The sequence below is a fragment of the Eulemur rufifrons genome, chromosome 16 (assembly GCF_041146395.1).
Source record: "Eulemur rufifrons isolate Redbay chromosome 16, OSU_ERuf_1, whole genome shotgun sequence".
Classification (NCBI taxonomy): Eukaryota; Metazoa; Chordata; class Mammalia; order Primates; family Lemuridae; genus Eulemur; species Eulemur rufifrons.
The window spans coordinates 74,031,387-74,050,307 of NC_090998.1; the positions used below are offsets into that span (position 1 = coordinate 74,031,387).

At 35.3% G+C, this 18,921-nt stretch overlaps 1 protein-coding gene across 4 annotated transcripts in view; it reads right to left on the minus strand.

Moving 5' to 3' along the window:
* Window positions 1-406: 406 nt before the first annotated feature.
* NTN4 (netrin 4) overlaps window positions 407-18,921 on the minus strand; it is a 104,522-nt gene continuing 86,007 nt past the window's right edge. For 3 of the 4 annotated variants that reach the window (XM_069489902.1, XM_069489899.1, XM_069489900.1), the window contains exons 6-10: window positions 17,618-17,831; window positions 16,863-16,978; window positions 9,748-9,816; window positions 7,059-7,229; window positions 407-1,839 (exon numbers count right to left, since the gene is read on the minus strand). In XM_069489902.1, coding sequence (XP_069346003.1) covers window positions 1,703-1,839; window positions 7,059-7,229; window positions 9,748-9,816; window positions 16,863-16,978; window positions 17,618-17,831 — 707 coding nt within the window. In that variant the 3' untranslated portion in view covers window positions 407-1,702. The remainder of the gene's footprint in view (window positions 1,840-7,058; window positions 7,230-9,747; window positions 9,817-16,862; window positions 16,979-17,617; window positions 17,832-18,921) is intronic. The other variant, XM_069489901.1, reaches the window with a different exon arrangement.

Below are 18,921 nucleotides of genomic sequence, written 5' to 3' on the forward strand. Positions count from 1 at the left end.
GTTATATAAAAGGTATGTATATGCATAGAACAGTTTATAGCCTAGGCACTAAAATTCGAATGGCTGTTATCTCAGAATGCTTGGAGTATAAGTGTTTTTTCCCATTATGCTTTTTTTGTATTTTCAACAACGAACTTTTATGACTTTTATATTACATTTACTTTTTAACTAATTTTAAAAGTTGCAATGCATTCAATGAAAAAAGTTTGTGTCCAAAGTCTACAGAAGCTAAATACATCTGAATTAGCTTCCACTTCATTCCTAAACTCCAGAGTAATAGAACAGAAATACCAAGCTCTTGTTTGATTTTCTTAATTTAAGGAATTAGATTTAAGTTCCCTCATTATGGGAAGGTAGTCTTTAGCATTATTGAAAGAGTTGATCAAGAAATGAGACAAAAATCAGGAGATCGTATTCCTTTATTACATATATGAAATATAAAAACAAATTAACAAAGCAATATATATATATTTTTTTGCAAGTCCACAGGACCTCAGGAAAAGAATATGTTCTGTATGTGAAGTTAATTATATGGCACTGTGTTCATGTTTTGTATATTCAAGTACAGAAGAAACTGTATATTTAGTGGTTATATGTGGGTACAGAAGAGGAATAATAATGAAAAACTATAATTTGGTGAACTGTCACATACATTGTGTTAAAAAATGGGTAAATACCATGACCATATACTGTTAAGAAAGACAAGGAAGAAAACTGCTTTGATGTTCAGGTTTAAATACTAAACACAAAAATATAACAAATTCTGTGTCTACAATAATTTTTTAAGTGTATACAAGTGCATTGTAAATAAATGAGCTTTTTAAAATTTAAAGTCCATTTCCCCTTTATCCAAGCATACTTCTACACTTATGATTTCTTTATCTTATTTTAAAGTCTCTTCTTGTTTAGTTTTTTAAAAAGTTTCATCATGGCTGGTATCCTGGAATCTAACCTTTAGCCCGAAGCTGAGACTTCATGCAAACATATTCTCCTTTTAGGTTGCATCTTCACATAATTTCTCCAAGTGTTCAGAGTTAAATAGCACAACTTCCTTTATATGGTCACTTTTGTGCACATGTAGTGGTAGTGCTTCTGTTTCAGTAGGTTTTCTTACACAGCTTTTTTTTTTTCTTTCTGTCGACAGCAGTCTCCGAACTTTCACAACGCCAAGTGATAGGTAGTAAAGTGCTTTATACAAGGAAATACTATATACATGTGGAGAGGTTCCATTTAACACCCCACAGACCAAAGTTCATACATAACACACAAGAGAAGGCTCTTTTTAAGAAACACCTTTCCTGATAGTAGTGTTGGGGATTTCTTAAAATCTCATTAATTACTTTAAGTAGCATCAAATGTAAGTAACATAATTGAGGCTGGAAGGAGTCCTTGTTAAGAGGCACTGCCCTTAACAGATTACTGCTAAATATCATGCTGCTCTTAAAATATTCTTAATAGTTACGAAATTCAGAATCAGTCCCATAGAAAACAGACATCAGTATAGGGTTTTTCATTCCTCTTTATGAAATAAAACTATATTTAAATATGGGCCCAGAAGAGATAAGTTAGACAAGGCCCATGCATTGGAATATTTCTATACATTTTGGCACTTTAAAAAATTCCAGTTTCATTTTTGAGGTCTTCTTTCCATTAAGTGTTTTGTACATAGAGAAGTGCCATTACGTGCTACACATATTTATTGCTACTTGCACTCTCTTTTTAAAATATCCATGACTTTTCTTCCAAGAGATGGTTTCCAGTGCTGGACAAAACTTTTCATATTCACAACTAGTTTGCCTGTTCTTACATCCTCATGTCCTGCTACAAGGTATTCCAAACCTAAAAGAGAACAAAATTAGGGGCTATAGAGTGTCATACTTTATTGAAGGGAGGGATGTGACTCCAGTAGATTTATATATTCATGGTTGAAATAGGGAGTAAAAGACAAACAAGAGCTGCCATTTAGTAAACATTTACTATGTGCTAAGTACTTTACGTTGTACTTCCTCATTTAGTCTTGAAAATAACCCTGTAAAGTAGGTATTTTTTTCTTCTTATTTTACAAATGAAGAAACTGAGGCTCAGCCAGGTTAAGAAACTTGTTTAGTGTCTCCCTGTAAGTAGCAGCACCCTGACTCCAACTTAGGTCTGTCCAGCTCTAGAACCTTTGCCTTGTACTATACCCTCTAAGGTAAAGAAGTGAGAGTTCTCAGGGCACTTGTCATACTGCTATACATCAGTATTACTTTGAGACTCACTGTGAATGGAGGTGTATGTTTTGGAGGATTTTATAAAAGTCAAACAACCACTTAGGAAAACATACTGGAAGAAAGCTGTGGATTGTATAATACAAAATAACACATATTTCCTATACAAAGTCAGTGTGTTTTTGGAATATAGGTGGTTTGTTTGTCATATGCTAAAAAAGCTAAATAGATGATGAGACTTGACCAGATCTACTGCTGACCTTGTAATTCAAATTTCTTTTCAGGCTTCAAATAAAAAATTTTGGCTAACATACATAAGAAATGAAAGGACAGGCTCATTAAGTTACACATTAATAAAAAGAAATATGATAACCTCCCTCAGTAAATCTTTGTAATAATATCAGTTTTTGTATTTAGAAATAATTTTTTTAAAATTACAGGATAGAATAAATAATTATATTTATAAAATAAAACTTTCCAATATAAAATAAAAAAATCAAGTTAAGTGCAAACACTAGATGTTAAAATTCAATTATAAATACCAACTTAACTCATGGTTTAGATTGATTCATTTCTTGTTCATTCCCTGAAATGACCTAGAAAAAATGTCATCCTAGAAGTAATGGATGGCTATAACTAACATACTGTGGGCTTTGATAACATGTCTCAATAAAAACAAACAAACAAAAAATGAGGCTTGTTGGAGATTGACTTATTCCAAGCCTAGGGCAGGAAGGTGAGTATGGGATATCTTATTGTGCTAAAAGGAAGCTTTCAAAGATTAATGTGGGTCTTTTCAAAAGGACACAGCAACTAGCAGGAAGGGGTTATTTGAACACCAAGAAACATAATAATTGTGTATATGGAAACACACTAAATTGATGAAAATCCATAATTCCAAAGGGATACTAAAAATAGAGAAAGCCAGAGAAAAATTAATCTGTCATCTTTAGAGACAGCTGTTAAAACCATTTCTTGCTTTGAAAATTAGAAATTAAAGAGGAAGAACTTAGTATTTATCCTGCCTTTACAATAAGAATTGTATTTCATGGTAACCTAAATGCCCAGCTTGGGAGAGAAAGTCCTCATACAGAAGAATGTCGGCTAATAAATGAAGAGAATTAGACAGAATTACAAAAACATCATTTCTCAAACTCCAGTGAAATTATTGACTCAGGAGGGGATTATCAATTGATGATAAAAACATTAAATGAATGGTTAATGGAAAACTGGATGTTTGTATAATGCCATAATTTTACATTTACGTTACACATTCCTTTCTTGTCTCAAAAGGTAAAACAAAATTGCCAATGGAGGGATTAGACTGTCCTTATTGTAATTCAAAGGTCAAGCTTACTGACACCAATGATAGGTCATCCAGGTACTATATATGTTCTGATGTGATTCAACATGAATTATACAACAATATCTATAATGGATTCTAGCCAAATTTTTTTTTTTATTTCAGCATATTATTGGAGGTACAAAAGTTTAGGTTACGTATATTGCCCTTGCCCCCCTAGCCAAAATGTTTGTTTTGAATCAATCAAGCTTTTCTTTGGAGATTACAAGAGATATAGGAGATAGAGGAACAAGCTAAACACCACCACAAGGCACCAACCAGACAAATGTAGGTCAGATAGTCTACAGGACACTTGACCTAGTTTCTTCAATAAGTCATAAAAAAGCAGCTGTGCTAGAGAGACAGGGACTGAAAAACTAGATATAATGTGTGATCCTGGATTGAATGATGGCAAGGACAGATCAGCTCTAAAGGATATTTTGGGATCAGTTGGGAAATAGGAATATGGCCTGAGTATTAGATAATATGAAAACAAACTGAAATTGAAGATAAAGCTAATTAACTTAACAAAGCAGGTTACAGAATGGAGCATATACCATGACTTCATTTTGGTTAAAAAAAAAAATACAATATCCACACACATAGGGAAAGATTTGGAAGGATTTGCATTAACCTATTAATAGAGATGATCTCTGGGAGACAGAAATATGAAATTTAAAAATTTCCCCTAAATTTCTATAATGTACATGCATTTCTTCCATAATAATGAAAAATTGTTTAAAAGATTATTAAAAAAAACAATCCTATACTTAAAAATAGCTATTATAGTGTTTTCAAAAAAAGAGAAAAAGGAAAATAATGATAGAGAGGTTTCAAGCACTGGGAAGCATAATGTAAAATGCATGATAAGGTACTTAAATTCTTTAAAAGGTAACTTTAGCTTCTGCAGAAAAAACAGTCCCAATATTTTCATTAGCTGACTAGTTAAAAATATAATAGTCTTGATATTTTTTGTATAATGTCAAAAAGAATAAAATACTCACTTAAAAACACAATAAACAGGCGAGGTACAGTGGTTCACGCCCGTAATCCTAACACTTTGGGAGGCTGAGGCAGGAGAATTCCTTGAGCCCAGGAGTTTGAGACCAGCCTGGGCAATAGCAAGACTCTGTCTCTACAAAACATAAAATTAGCAGGGCTTGGTGGCATGCGCCTGCAGCCCCAGATACTCAGGAGGCTGAGGCAGGAGGATTGCTTGAGCCCAGGAGTTGAAGGCTGCAGTGAGCTATGATGATGCCACTGCACTCACTCTAGCCTGGGTGCCAGAGTGAGACTCTGTCTCAAAAAAAAAAAAAGAAAAAACCCACAAAAAACACAATAAATATTTTTTAAGAAACTTAAGAATTAAGTCTAGTATTTTAAGTGAATTCACTTTGAAACTACAAATAGAAAAAATACTACAGGAATTTACCATTAATTTAAAATGTAAATATAAATTAAAGTAATAAAAATGAAACTGAACAGAAACATAAATTATGAAGCAGCATCATACCAAAAATTAACATGCAAAACAATGTTATCTTTTACAATGTCATCTTTTACATTTTATTTTCCTTTCTCTATGCTTTTGACATCTACTACGTTACGTGTTTGAGGGAACAAAGTTTATTTTGTATCCATAGTAAAAGAAAATATAATACTTTACTGCTAGTCTTGGTATTCTAAAGTAGATGGCTGATGAATGAGTAAATGTATACATGAATTAAGAATGAATGAATTTGCAGGGATACCCAAATTAGATTGCTCCTTTTGAAGGTAGCAAAGGAAGCAAGTTGGCGTGTAAGGTTTCAGAATTTTCTTATCAGCTTTCTTTGGCTGTAGTTATTTAACTTGTAAAAATGGAAAAACAAAGTGAAATGAAAGAGTGTCTGGTTTGGCTTTGGCAGGTTCCAGTCTTTTCTTCAAAGCAAGTAAACATGTTTTCAAGAATTCTTTGAATAATTGTGCTTATGTTTTCAATTGTGATGAACTCAGTTGATTCTTTGACTCTGCTTGGCAGAAACCTGATTAGGAAGTATAGTTCACTTCCTGGAGGGCAGTTCAGATGGTCAAAGTTTTTGTTTTTAATGTCTTCCTACAAGACTGGGCAGACTTTTTTTTCTTTTGCCAAGATAGTAGAAAAGTGCTTATAAGAGGGGCCCCTGAGCACAAATCCTTGGGAAATAGAACTTAATGATTTTTTAGTTTCCTGTATTCAAAATCCAAGGTTCTTATTACTTCAATTTGTTTATTGGAACTATATTTATTTATTTATTTATTTATTTTATAATTTAAAATATCTTTTATTTTCCTTATTAAAATTTAAATTAATTTAAATAAATTATTGAAGGGGTAGAATAGGGTATGAGAAATTGGTCAGTAGTCAGATAAAATCAAAAGTTCTGTATCATTGTTTAGATCATTTAGACTGAGGAGATATTTTATTGCTACTTTATTTCTCCCTGCCCTCCAGTTATCTGTTTATCTCAAATTTATCAATCAAAGACCACAAAACACTTATTATTAACATAAATGTGGTTTCCTGGACTTATGTGAGGAAGGAATTATTAGATCCAGAACATAAATTATGCACCTGTTTCATCAGTGCCAATAACATACAGATAACGACATAAACAAGGAAATACAGAGGATTTTTTGGAATTATTATTTGTTTTACTAGAATTTACTATCTGGGTACTATGTTACCATTATCTAGGTACTGATATATACCCAGCACTGGATGGTATGTACTACTGTATGGTAGGTACTGAAGAGACTATGATCAAAAACCTAAATCCCATCCTCAAATTTAATGAGGGAGACAGAGAAATAATAGCTTATGACACGAGATGAAGAGTATACTTATAGAGTTTATAGGCAAGAACCCCTGTGCTTACTTGCTAGTCTCTACTTTTAACATTTTAAGGTGTAAATCAAATTTCGCTCTATTCCAAGTTTCTCTAAAATTCTATAATTTTTGTTTTGTTTATTTCTGCTGTTTCTAATTTGAGACCAGAATGATCATTTAATGAAAAACAAGATGATGAGAACTTGAGAGTTGTTTTCCATCCAGGAGAAACACATGCTTCTCATGCAACAGTAAAAATCAATTCGATATTATTTGCACAGATGGAATTTTACATTTGAACTTCCTTTGGGAACAGGTTCTGCCATAATAGGACCTAGCTTTCAGATAAAGAGTAAGTGGCATATAAATTCATGAAAGTACTTTCTATGCAACTGGTACCTAGAACCCATCTGAGTCTTCTCTTTTAGGATAGAAAATACTATATTGCTGGATTTTAAAATATTTTACTTTTAAAGAGCACATGGAAGAGAAATAATTTTTTGATGTGAATTCTAAGAATTCTATTTGGATTTTCCCCAGAATTCAGATGGTAAAAAGGAGAGATGCTCTTGCTGAGTTTATTTAGGTTGTAGTTCAGAGAATGTAAGACAAGCAGCAAATCAGCAGAGACAAAAGGTAGGTTTTAAGATAGGAAACTCACCAGGATTGAGAATTGGACAAGTGCAGCCTCTGTTAGTCCATGATTCTGGATATAATGTTCGCTTTCCTCGTAAAATCTTCAATTTGGTAGATTTTAAGACTTTTTTAATCTTCACATTGACCTCTGCATGAGAACCTTTATCATGAGCTGATAAAATCTTTATTTTTAGCACTGTAACAACATAGAAGTCAAAATGCATGGAATTTCATATTATTCATGTTATCTTTTGAAGTTTGAACAACTTAAATATGCATTTCATAATATAATGGAAAGGTGAATTGATGAGAATGTGGAAATTTAATGATTTTTAAAAATCATTAGGCTCATTCATTTTTGCACTGGTTTCATCTCATTCATCTACATTAGCTATACTCTTCTTTCTTATGCAATTTCAACTGCTATTCCCTCTCAGATCACTATGCTAAGAGAATATCAACCATTTGCCTATTGCAATTATAATCTTAAATATTAATACATTCAGCTATCAAATCTAAATAGAAAGAGGAAACATAGGAAGTAGACTTATCTTGGCTTTTATTTAAATTCCAACTATATTTTACTATTATGGCTGACTGTGTATAATGATATGACAGAGAGCAAAATGTTACTGCCAGAATGCATTTTACATATTCTAAAGAGATCAAATAATATTATGGACTACTTAATATTCTTCCCCTGGTGTAAAATGCAAGCTGACTGGGGTTAGGGAAGCTGTCCCTCTACAACGGTAGGGTGCCAGTATTCTGTATGACTCAGGTTTCCATTATGCTCTTTCTTCTACAAAATGGATGTGCTGGGGGTTAAGTTATAGAATAAGTTGGGGTGGGGAAGAAAGTAAACCCAAAGAACACTGGGATACAACGGTCTATGTTATTAGGAGAGTTCTTACTGGCTCACCTGCATCTTGATGGAAGATTGTGTGTAATGAGATAACCCTATCTTGGCTGGGTCTTATACTTTGAGAATATAGTTTTCAGGTAGCTGTCTTTATTGAATCATCAAATTTCAGTCCTCCAAGGGGTCTTAAGAGCCCATCTAGTCTTGCTTTACGTATAAGGAAGCAAATGTAAAGAAATTAAGTGAACTGCTCAAGTTTGCACGACTGGGTAGAAGTTTGGTCTAGAACTCTGATAAGATAAATGCACGAAGGGTGTGTAGCATAGTCTAGCCTGGCACATGGCTGATGTATGGTAAATGTTCACTATGATTCCACTAGACTGTATGCTCAAAGAGAGCAGGGACCTTCTCTGTTCACTGTCACTCAATAAATATTTGCTATAGGAATAAACAAATAAATGAAGTGTTTGTTTCCATAAAGCCAGAGAATGGGGAGGGGAAAGGCCAATTTTTTTCGAAGTCTGTAGGAGTATTGCACTTAATAAGGCCAGGGCATTTCATTACATCATTAAGAACATTCAGGTTCTTTTAAGTTTAAAATTAATACAGTTTGTATTAAAAGATTGTTTGTAAATTCAGAGAGCTACCCAAATCTACATGATAATGAGAACCAGTTGATATTTTTTCACTGAACTAACCGACTTTAGGCTAAATTATCATGTTTTTGCTTTCAATAGTAAATGCCACTTCCTCTAAACTGCCTTTCCTTTACTGAGCACTATACATTTCAAAAGTTTTCTTCTATTATTTAGCCAAGTTGGGTAAATAGAGGGAAGTGTGCATGTAATTTTAGATAAGATTTATAAGGTTTTTGCCATTTACTGTTTTATCTTTTATGAGATGAAATACAATGTTATCAAGAACCTAAATACTTGATTTCAGAAATCATGACTTAAAATTTTCTCTTCATTGTGATGCACATTTAGGTTATATAAATTATGGAGCAATAAAAAGCCTCAGACACTAGTCAAGGATATGGTCATAAGATAAGGTATCTTAATATATTTGATAGTAAATATAAAGCCATTTAGAATTTGAAGATAGTCACAGTCTTTACTTAGGGCAGTGCCATTTTCTTTTTCCTGGTATTTGAAAGGTAGAGGAGGCTGAAGTATGCAGAGAGGGTGGGGAAGAGACCCAGGTGGACAGCTAGTCTCAGAGCCTCACAAATATACATCTTCTTCCTCCTCCCTACCATTTACTGAGCATCTAGTATGTGCTAGGTACTGTGCTGCATGTTTTTCAAAAATCTCATTTAATGAGGGAAGCAGCATTATCCCTATTTTACAAACGAGGAAACAAGTTTGGAGAGGTTAAGTTGCCCACCCAATAAGCCAGAATTCAAACCCATGTAGTTCTAAGTCCAAAGCTTATGCTCTTAACCATTGTGAAATACTGCCTTAAGCTGATTTCTGCTTAGTATTACCACATGACAAACCAACACAGGAATCATTTAAATGGCTAGAGACTTCCCTTTTAGATTAATAAAGCAAGAAGCATCTGTGAGAAAGGATTATGTGTCATGACTTTTTCTTTTTGCTCTTCGCCTCTTTTCTTATAGTACAATAGCACTGCCTTTGCTCTACAAGCATCTTGTCCTCTCGAAGACATTCAACACCATCTACATTAGGGAAATCTAGCTTAAGACCATAGTATCGTGTTTAGTATTATTATGTAAGGCTAATGCTTTCATTTATTGAGAATGTCATCAGCCACACCTCCCATTTCCTTAAAAACTCTCTGTACTTAGTGTGAATAGGTTCTCAGAAGCATTCAATGGTTTCAAACTCACCATATGAATATTTCATTCCACAGAATGCCTTGGCATTTCCTAACACCTGTTCTTTACATTCACATTTACCTACAGAAAGTAAATGGAAAATGGTGTTACTAGAAAGAAAGAGCAAAAAATAAGACATCACAAGTAAACCCAGGTAACACACTCTTTAGGCCCTGCTCAATTTATACAACATAATTCATAAGTACTAAGAAACTATGAAAGTCCTTCAAATGAAGTAGCATCTTGGCCAGGTGCAGTGGCTCAAGCCTGTAATCCCAGCACCTTGGGAGGCCAAGGCGGGAGGATTGTTTGAGCCCAAGAGTTCAAGACCAGCCTGGGCAACATAGTGAGACCCTGTCTCTACAAAAATAAAAAATAAGATATTAGCTGGGCATGGTAGCATGCACCTGTAGTCCCAGCTACTTGGGAATTTAGGTGGGAGGATCACTGGAGTGCAGGAGTTTGAGGCTATAGTGAGCTATGGTCATGTCACTGCACACCAGCTTGGGCGACAGAGTAAGATCCTATAAAGCATGATGGAAGAGAAATATAGAAGGTAGAAACAATGATGTATTTCAATGCTTGTAATTGATGTTATAGTAAATGCAGCCCAGTATTAATATTCTACCCTAATGGAAAAGAGCAATTGAATGGATAACCTGTGGAAAAGACGATTGTCTTTTTACAATTAATGTTCACCACAAAAGCCAAATAAAATAAAATGATTGGGCAGTCTATTGAAGGTAATGTCATCCATTTTAAAAGTATTTATTGAGCACCTATGATGTGCAAGGCATGGTGCTATATACTCTACCATCAGAAAGATGAGCAAGGCTTACATTATACAATTCAGTAGGGTAAATAAAGCAAGTGTGTAAAAATTGATAAGTGGTCTAAGAGAGGTACAATATACTTGAGTGGAAGGGTCACATATGTTTGGGAGGATGGGAAAAGGCTTCATGGCTGAAGAAGAGTTTGAAATGAACTTTGTAAAATAAGTAGGATATTTTCTCTCAATAGTTGAAAGGCATATTATAATTATTATGTGTGACAAATTTGCCAGGTCCTGTGAAAGACTTTCAAAATGCCTTTGTTCACAGTGTATATGTAGCATTCTCATACTCATTTATGTATCTGTTTCCTCTCTAGACTGTGCCCCTTGAGGATAATGGTTATGTCTTACTCATCTTGATATTCCTAGAGCCCAGAATGGGTAGGATTTTCATTCTTACTGATTTAACAATCTGATGTAATTTTTCCCCCTTCCCTTTCTCCTCCCCTTCTGCCTTCATGCACTGCATTTCATAGACACAGAGTGGCAATAACAGCAGCTAACGCTTACTGAGGCACACTTACGACATACCGGGCACTATTTTATACATCTTACATTTATTTACTCATTTAAGATTCTCACAGGTAGAAATTTGATAGGAATATAGAGATAAAAGAGTGAGCAAAGAAATGCAAGAGAGAAAAGGGCAGAGAGTGCTCATAGAAGAGTCAGTAGTCCTGTCAATGTGGTAAACAGATTGAGTTGAGAATAGAAGATAGAATGGAGGACCTTGATTGATGTGCAATTAGGTCCTTAATTTAGTTTGTTAGATAAAAGGGGATTTTCAAAGCTATCAGCTTAGAGAAGTTACATGAATTAAAAAATATAGATAGATAAAAATTAATTTGGCATTATTATGTCAAAAGTATTAGAATGGGGAGAAAATGGAGGCCGGAACCAATTATAGGCTAATGAAATCAATTATAACAATAACTAATTTGAATGCCAACTATAAGCCATAAATGATATAAGGAACTTTACCCATGTGATCTTATTTAATATTTATAATAACCTTATGAGATAGGTATTATTAACAACTGGAAAAATAAAGCCTCAAAGAAGTTAATTAGCTTGCCTAAGGCAGCACAGCTAATGAGAAAAGCCAGATTTTTCTTTTTATATTTCAAAGTATTATGGGGGTACAATGTTTTTGGTTACATGGATCACTTTTGTAATGCTTGAGTCAGGGTTAAAAGTGTGCCCATCACCTATATAGTGTTCACTGTACCCATTAGGTAGTTTTTCACACATCTCTTTCTCCCCCTCCTCCCTGCTTGATTTCCAATGAGTTTTATTTCCCTCTATCTATACATGTGCTCATCAGTTAGTTCCAATTTAATAGTGAGTACATGTGGTTTTTGTTTTTCCATTCTTTAGATACTTCCCTTAGGATAATGGTCTCCAGTTCCATCTAAATTGTTGCAAAAGGCATTAAGTCATCCTTCTTCATGGCTGAGTAGTATTCCATGGTATACATATACCATATCTTGTTAATCCACTCATGAATTGATGGGCACTTGGGTTGATTCCACATCTTTGCAATTGTGAATTGTGCTGCAATAAGCATTTGAATGCAGGTGTCTTTTGATAAAATGACTTCTTTTCCTTTGGGTAAATACCCCATGGTGGGATTGTTGGGTCAAATTGTAGGTCTGCTTTCAGTTCTTTGAGGAATCTCCTCACTGTTTTCCATAGAGGTTGTATTAATTTGTAGTCTCACCAACAGTGTATAAGCGTTCCTTTCTCTCTGTATACACACCACTATCTATTGGTTTTGGACTTTTTAATAAGAGCTAGTCTAACTCGGGTAAGGTGATGTTTCATTGTGGTTTTAATTTACATCTCCCTGATGATTAGTGACATTGAACATTTTTCCATATGTCTACTGGCCATTTGTCTATCTTCTTTTGAGAAGCTTCTGTTTGTGTCTTTTGCCCACCGAATTTAACAGTGCATCAAAAAAATAACCCACCATGACCAAGTGGACTTCACACTAGGGATGCAAGGATGGTTTAACACACATAAATCAATAAATGTGATTCACCACATAAACAAAAGCAAAAACAAAGATCATATGATATCTCAATAGATGCAGAAAAAGTATTCAACAAAATTCAGCATCCCTTCATGATAAAAACCATTAACAAACTAGGCATAGAAAGAACATATCTCAAAATTATAAGAGCCATATATGACATACCCATAGCCAGCATCACACTGAATGGGAAAGGTTGAAAGCATTCCCCCTAAGAACTGCAACCAGACAAGGATGCCCACTGTCACCACTTCTATTCAACATAGTGTTGGAAGTCCTAGCCAGAGCTGGAAGTCCTAGCCAGAGCAATCAGGCAAGAGAAAGAAATTAAGATTATCCAAATCAGTAAAGAGAAGGTCAAACTATTGCTTTTTGCAGATGATGTGATCTTATATCTAGAAAACCCCGAAGATTACACTAAGAGACTCCTGGAATTGATAAATAAATTCAGCAAAGTTTCAGGTTACAAAATCAATGTACACAAATCAGTAGTATTCCTATATACAATAACAGTCAAGCTGAGAGTCAAATCAAAGACTCCATACCATTCACAAATGCCTGAAAGAAAATAAAATACCTAGGAATATACTTAACTGAGGAGGTGAAAGATCTCTACAAAGAGAACTAAGAAACACTGAGGAAAGATGACATAAACAAGTGGAAAAACATATGCTCATGGATTAATAGAATCAACATTGTTAACAAGTCCATACTACCTAAAGTGATTTACAAATTCAATGCAATCCCCTTCGAAATATTAAATCATATTTTACAGATCTAGAAAAAATAATTCTACACTTCATTTGGAAGCACACAAGAGCCCAAATAGCCAAAGCAATCTTAAGTAAAAGGAACAAATCATGGCACATCACATTACCAGATTTCAAACTATACTACAAGGCTACGGTAACCAAAACAGCAGGTATTGACTGGCACAAGAATAGAGACATAGACCAATGGAACAGTACAAAGAACCCAGATATAAAATCATCTACATACGGCCAACTGATCTTTGATAAAGCAGACAAAAATATATACTAGGGAAAAGAATCCCTATTCAATAAATGGTGCTGAGACAACTGGATAGCCACACACAGAAGAATGAAAAAGGATCTATATCTCTCACCACTAACAAAAATTAATTCAAGATGGATAAAGGACTTAAATGTAAGGCATGAAACCATAAGAATGCTAGAAGAAAATGTTAGAAAAACTCTTTTAGATATTGGCCTAGGAAAAGAATTTATGAAGAAGACTCCAATGGCAATCACAGCAACAACAAAAATAAATAAACAGGAACTGATTAAATTAAAAATCTTCTGCACAGCCAAGGAAACAATCAATAGAGCAAATAGACAACCTACAGAATGGGAGAAAATATTCACGAATGATAAAACCGACAAAGGGTTAATAACCAGAATTTACAAAGAACTCAAGCAAATCAGTGAGAAAAACCAGATTTTAAGCCTTAGTCTAGGGGAATCTGAAGGGCTTGATGTTTCCATTATATTTGCCTCTCTAAGACACATATAATGTGGGTCTGAACTAGAGAGGTGCCTGTGGGTCTAGAAAGGAAGAAATCTCAAGAGATGCTGTAGAGTTTGGGTCTACAGTTCTTGTCAATGGATTGAATGAGGCCAAGGGAAAAGGAAATGTAAAAATGAACTTCATGACAATGAAGTTTCCAGCCAAGGTGACAGAGAAGATTGTAGTATCACTAATGGAAAATAGGGAAGTTAGGAGAAGGAGAACATTTCAGGGTGTATAATTTATGGTTTTATGGTAGCAATCAATTTTCTAACTTAATTATTGAAAGGGTATGGAGTAGTACACAGAGAAGAGGAAAAGCTGAAGAATCAGAACCCAGAAAATATAAGAATCAGGAGAGCACCAGAGATCTAGGTAGCAGGAACTATTAGGCAGTCTCTTTTATGGCTTCACTCTTGGAACCATAAACTTTAATCATTTTCAGACTGTCATTTCAACTGAAGATTTAAATTCTGGAGAGAGAACAGCTGATTGGCTTCTCCAAGATTGTATTAAATCAGGGAAGGTGGGCTACCATAGAAAAATTGCTTTGAGCTACCATAGAAATAGGAGGAAAGAAGGAGAAATGGATCTGGTCAGACAAAAATGACAGAGGTCTAGTATGAGGTGAATATAACGAATTAGAGTAGGTGATAGAACATCCAGGTGGAAATGAGAGTAGATTCCAGTGAGACTGGGTAGGTGGAAACAGCAATGTGGAAAATACTGATATATTGGCTCTAACTAAAGCTGCTGTAAAAATCAGAGAATGAGATTTACATGTGGAAAATCACAGTGGAATTAAATAGTGGGAAAGAGAAATCAAAGGTGCTTAAAATCAGCTGTTGTGATTTGTTAAATAATATTGCTTGTAATTGAAACATAGCAGAGAAGATTACTCATTCAGAAATTGTAGTACCCTAAGTGAATGGCTGACAGCCTTTGATAATTCTCTCAAAGCAGGAGAGTATGGTATAACTACCATGCTATAAAACCTAATGGAACCCCAAATGTCATACACTATTCCTCAAAACAGTGCTCTAAGAACATATATACGTCTATTATTTGAAAGTCTTTCTTTGGCTGATTTCCTATAATCCTTTTTCATATGCTTAGAGCTCAAACATTAAAATTTGTTGGTCAGGCTTCAGCCCAGGTGAATTTTCTTAAAAGAAATCTGGAAGGGGAGAAAAGCCTGTTCACTCATACTAGGTTATTAGAACATTGAAAAAAATGAACATTGTTTAGTTCTGTGGTACTAGTTAAAACCACTTTTGTTATTCAGGAAGTGAAATTTTACATCTGGTGTTTTCTACCCCACAAGAAGTAGTAGAAATTAAGGGTATTTTGTTGATACAGTGTACGCATTACACTCCTAGTTGGAAGCTGTCTTTTTGGAAACTTACTATAGGTAGGCACCTAGATTTGGGAGTGAACTTTTTTTCCCCCAGTGTTTAAGAAACTGGTTATCATTTTTTTGTTGTTGAAAAAGGGTTCCCAGGAGCACTCTTCTATATGCAATGCAGGAAAATGAACAAAGTCTTCCTAATCTGGAGCTCAACCAGATGAATTTCAGAGACTCTCTGGGGACATCATAGCCGTAACAGCTGCTGTGGACATAAGAGTCTGGAGTCATTCTGGTGCCAGCACTTTATGTACTTGATTGGCATGCTTCCAACCCCTAATGACATGCATGATTGGCTTAGTGAATGTTCTATAGTGCTAAAAACTGTATTATTACAGATTTGGTTTAGAAGACAAAGTTGGAGTATTACAAAAAGTCATTGTGCTAGAAATATAGAAGAAAACTTTTTAAAGTGGCTGCTAACATTAAAATCATAAAATTTAGACTATGTAGCATTAAGGCAAAAAATTAATGGAAAAGATTTGTTTTCCTTTTCAAGTGCTGAAAAGATAAATATGACAATGTGATATTACCTTATCTTTCCCACCTTCTTTCCTGTTATGATTTAAAATGAAACCATTAGGAAAATTGTCATAAGATTACGTTAAATGAAAAAACCATGATACAGAATGGCAAATAACAGTGGTTCTCAGATCTGGGTTCTTGATTCTTGAAAGGTCCATCAGTTCTCTATGATAATGTTTTAAAACTTTAGTTTCTTTGTGATCTAAAATATGGATTGACGGGTGGATAGAATTTAGGTAGCTGGTATATGAATGTAACTCTTATAACTTTTCTGTACATCTGAAATTTTTCATAATAAAATGTTGGGGAAAATTATCACAGACACTCTTGGTCTACACAGCTTGGTAAATTTATACTTTAACACATCCTTAGTTCCAAATACACAGCAATGTTAGATAAAGGAGAAAACAAAAAAGACAGCCTCTGTCAAAAACCAGATAAATATCTCTGTGGATTATTAATGAATAATTTTAACTGTGTTTTAGAGAAAGGAAGACACACCAAAGTATTAACAGTGGTATAATGAGATTTTGGGTGACCTTTTTTTTTTTTACGGTAATGTTTTGCATTTTCTATACTAACTATACATGGTACTCTAATAATAAGAAAATTCTAAAAGTTTCTTAAAATTCCCTTAGCTATATTTCACAGTTTTATACTTATGGGGGTTACTACTTTATTAAACCTTAGAACTAAAGTGTTCCTTCCCCTCACAGATACCAAAGATGTTCCCTGGTTTGTCACACATCACTCTTCCTCAAGACCAAACCTAGAAATATGATATCTGGTTATATCTGTCTCACCTGAGTGTCGAAGTGCAGAAAATCCTTGCTCATCCTCCCACTCCCAGGTTGGTTCGCTCTTATTGTGCATGGAATGGTAGTCAGGAATTTCATGATACCAGTCTATGTCTGTGCTGCTAATAAAATAGAAAATGATGGAGAACTTATTAAGGAATTTTTTAGAACTTGAAAAGAAATGAATCTCTTTATAGAGATTTAAACCTTATCATCTACCTTCCTATACTTTCACTTTCCGGAAATAAATAGTGTTTTAAGGCACTATTGTGAAGAAAAATTTACTACCAGCCTGAGCAAGAGTAAGACCCCATCTCTACTAAAAACAGAAAGAAATTAGCTGGACAACTAAAAATATATAGAAAAAATTAGCTGGGCATGGTGGCGCATGCCTGTAGTCCCAGCTACTCAGGAGGCTGAGGCAGAAGGATTGCTTGAGCCCAGGAGATTGAGATTGCTGTGAGCTAGGCTGATGCCACGGCACTCTAGCCCAGGCAACAGTGCGAGACTCTGTCTCCAAAAAAAAAAAAAAAAAAAGAAAAAGAAAAATTTATTAGTATTTTGCAAAATGAACTAGACAATCTCTAGAATCTTGTAGGAAAAATTACTTGATTTTGTGATTTCACAAAAATTCTTTAAAAAAGAGATATGCAAATATATCTTTGATCCACTAATGGAATGCAGGATTTTCCAAATCACTCTCAGATATTCAAAAGAATCCGAAATACTCATGGACAAAAGCAAGAGCCATGCATGTTCACCTGCTGAGGCAGTCTCCAGTGAGAGGGTCGCAGCTCCCTGCACAGTCACAAGGTCGACAGCCGTAGTCCCCGAAGCCCCAGTACCCCACCATGCACCTGTCACAATGTGGCCCTGCCACCCCAGGCTTGCAAGGGCAGTCACCATTGCTGGGGTCACAGAAGGTCACTGAGCTGAAAGGAAGGACAGCTGATCCAACCGGATGGCAGGAACACACTGCAACAGAGAAGACATGCAAGGACTGATGAGTGACTGCAGATTATCTGTGTGGAGGTTAGGCCCCGCGATCCCCAAATGGCTCCCCTTCACCACAAAGCATGTTTCTAAGACTCCTTTTCTAGCCAGTTGGTATATGCTCAGAGAATGAAAGCTAATTAAATTACAGCCACACAAGATGTAATCAGAAAAGCATGTCTGCTGCAAAAAGAACCACATAATTTATGCTAAAATTGAAGGCATTAAATATGAACGCCTTTTGGTGGGAGCAATGAGGCCAAACCAGCAAAGAAGACAGAGAAGCAGCGTTCAGTGAGAAGGGGGAAAAATCAGGAGAGCAGTGCACGATGTTCTGGAAGGCAAACAAAGAAAGTTTCAAGTAGGAGGGCAACATCAACTGTGTCAAATCTTGAAAGGTCACAGAAGGTAAGGCCTGGGAATGAAGTGCTGCATTTGACCACATGGAGAATGACGGTGACCCCGGCAGCAAGAGTTTAGTGTAATCCACAGTGAGTGGGAAGCCCAGTTGAGGAGGACTCGGGAGAGAAGGGAAGTAGAGGAATTAAGAGGATGAGAACAAATAGCTCTTCTGAGGAGCTTTTCTATAAGGGCACAGAAATGTGGTAGCTAAAACTGGATGGTGATATGAACTCAAGTGAAGGTTTGGGTTTTGGTTTGTTTCATTGTTATAAGATGGGAGAAATCACAGCACATTTGATGTTTGATGTTGATGGGAACCATCCAGTAGAATGGGAAAATCTGATGACCAAAAGAGAGATGGGAGAATTGTCGGAGGGACCCTTGAGTATACTTGAGTAGGGAAGAAGGGATGGGATCTGATGTAGAGGAAGAGGGGTTGGCCTCAGGCAGGACCATGTTCAGTTCATAGCAACACGGTGGAAGACAGCGCGTATTGACACACACAGGTAAGTGCATAATGGCAGTGGAGGGAGCTGGTAGGATGTTTCTTCAAATTGCTTGAAGTTTCTGGATGAAATAGGAAGCAAGGTCATCATCAAATGAGAGATGATGAAAGTGTGAGGAGTGGGAGAGTGAATGAGAGACTTAGGAAGGGAAGTATCATTAATTG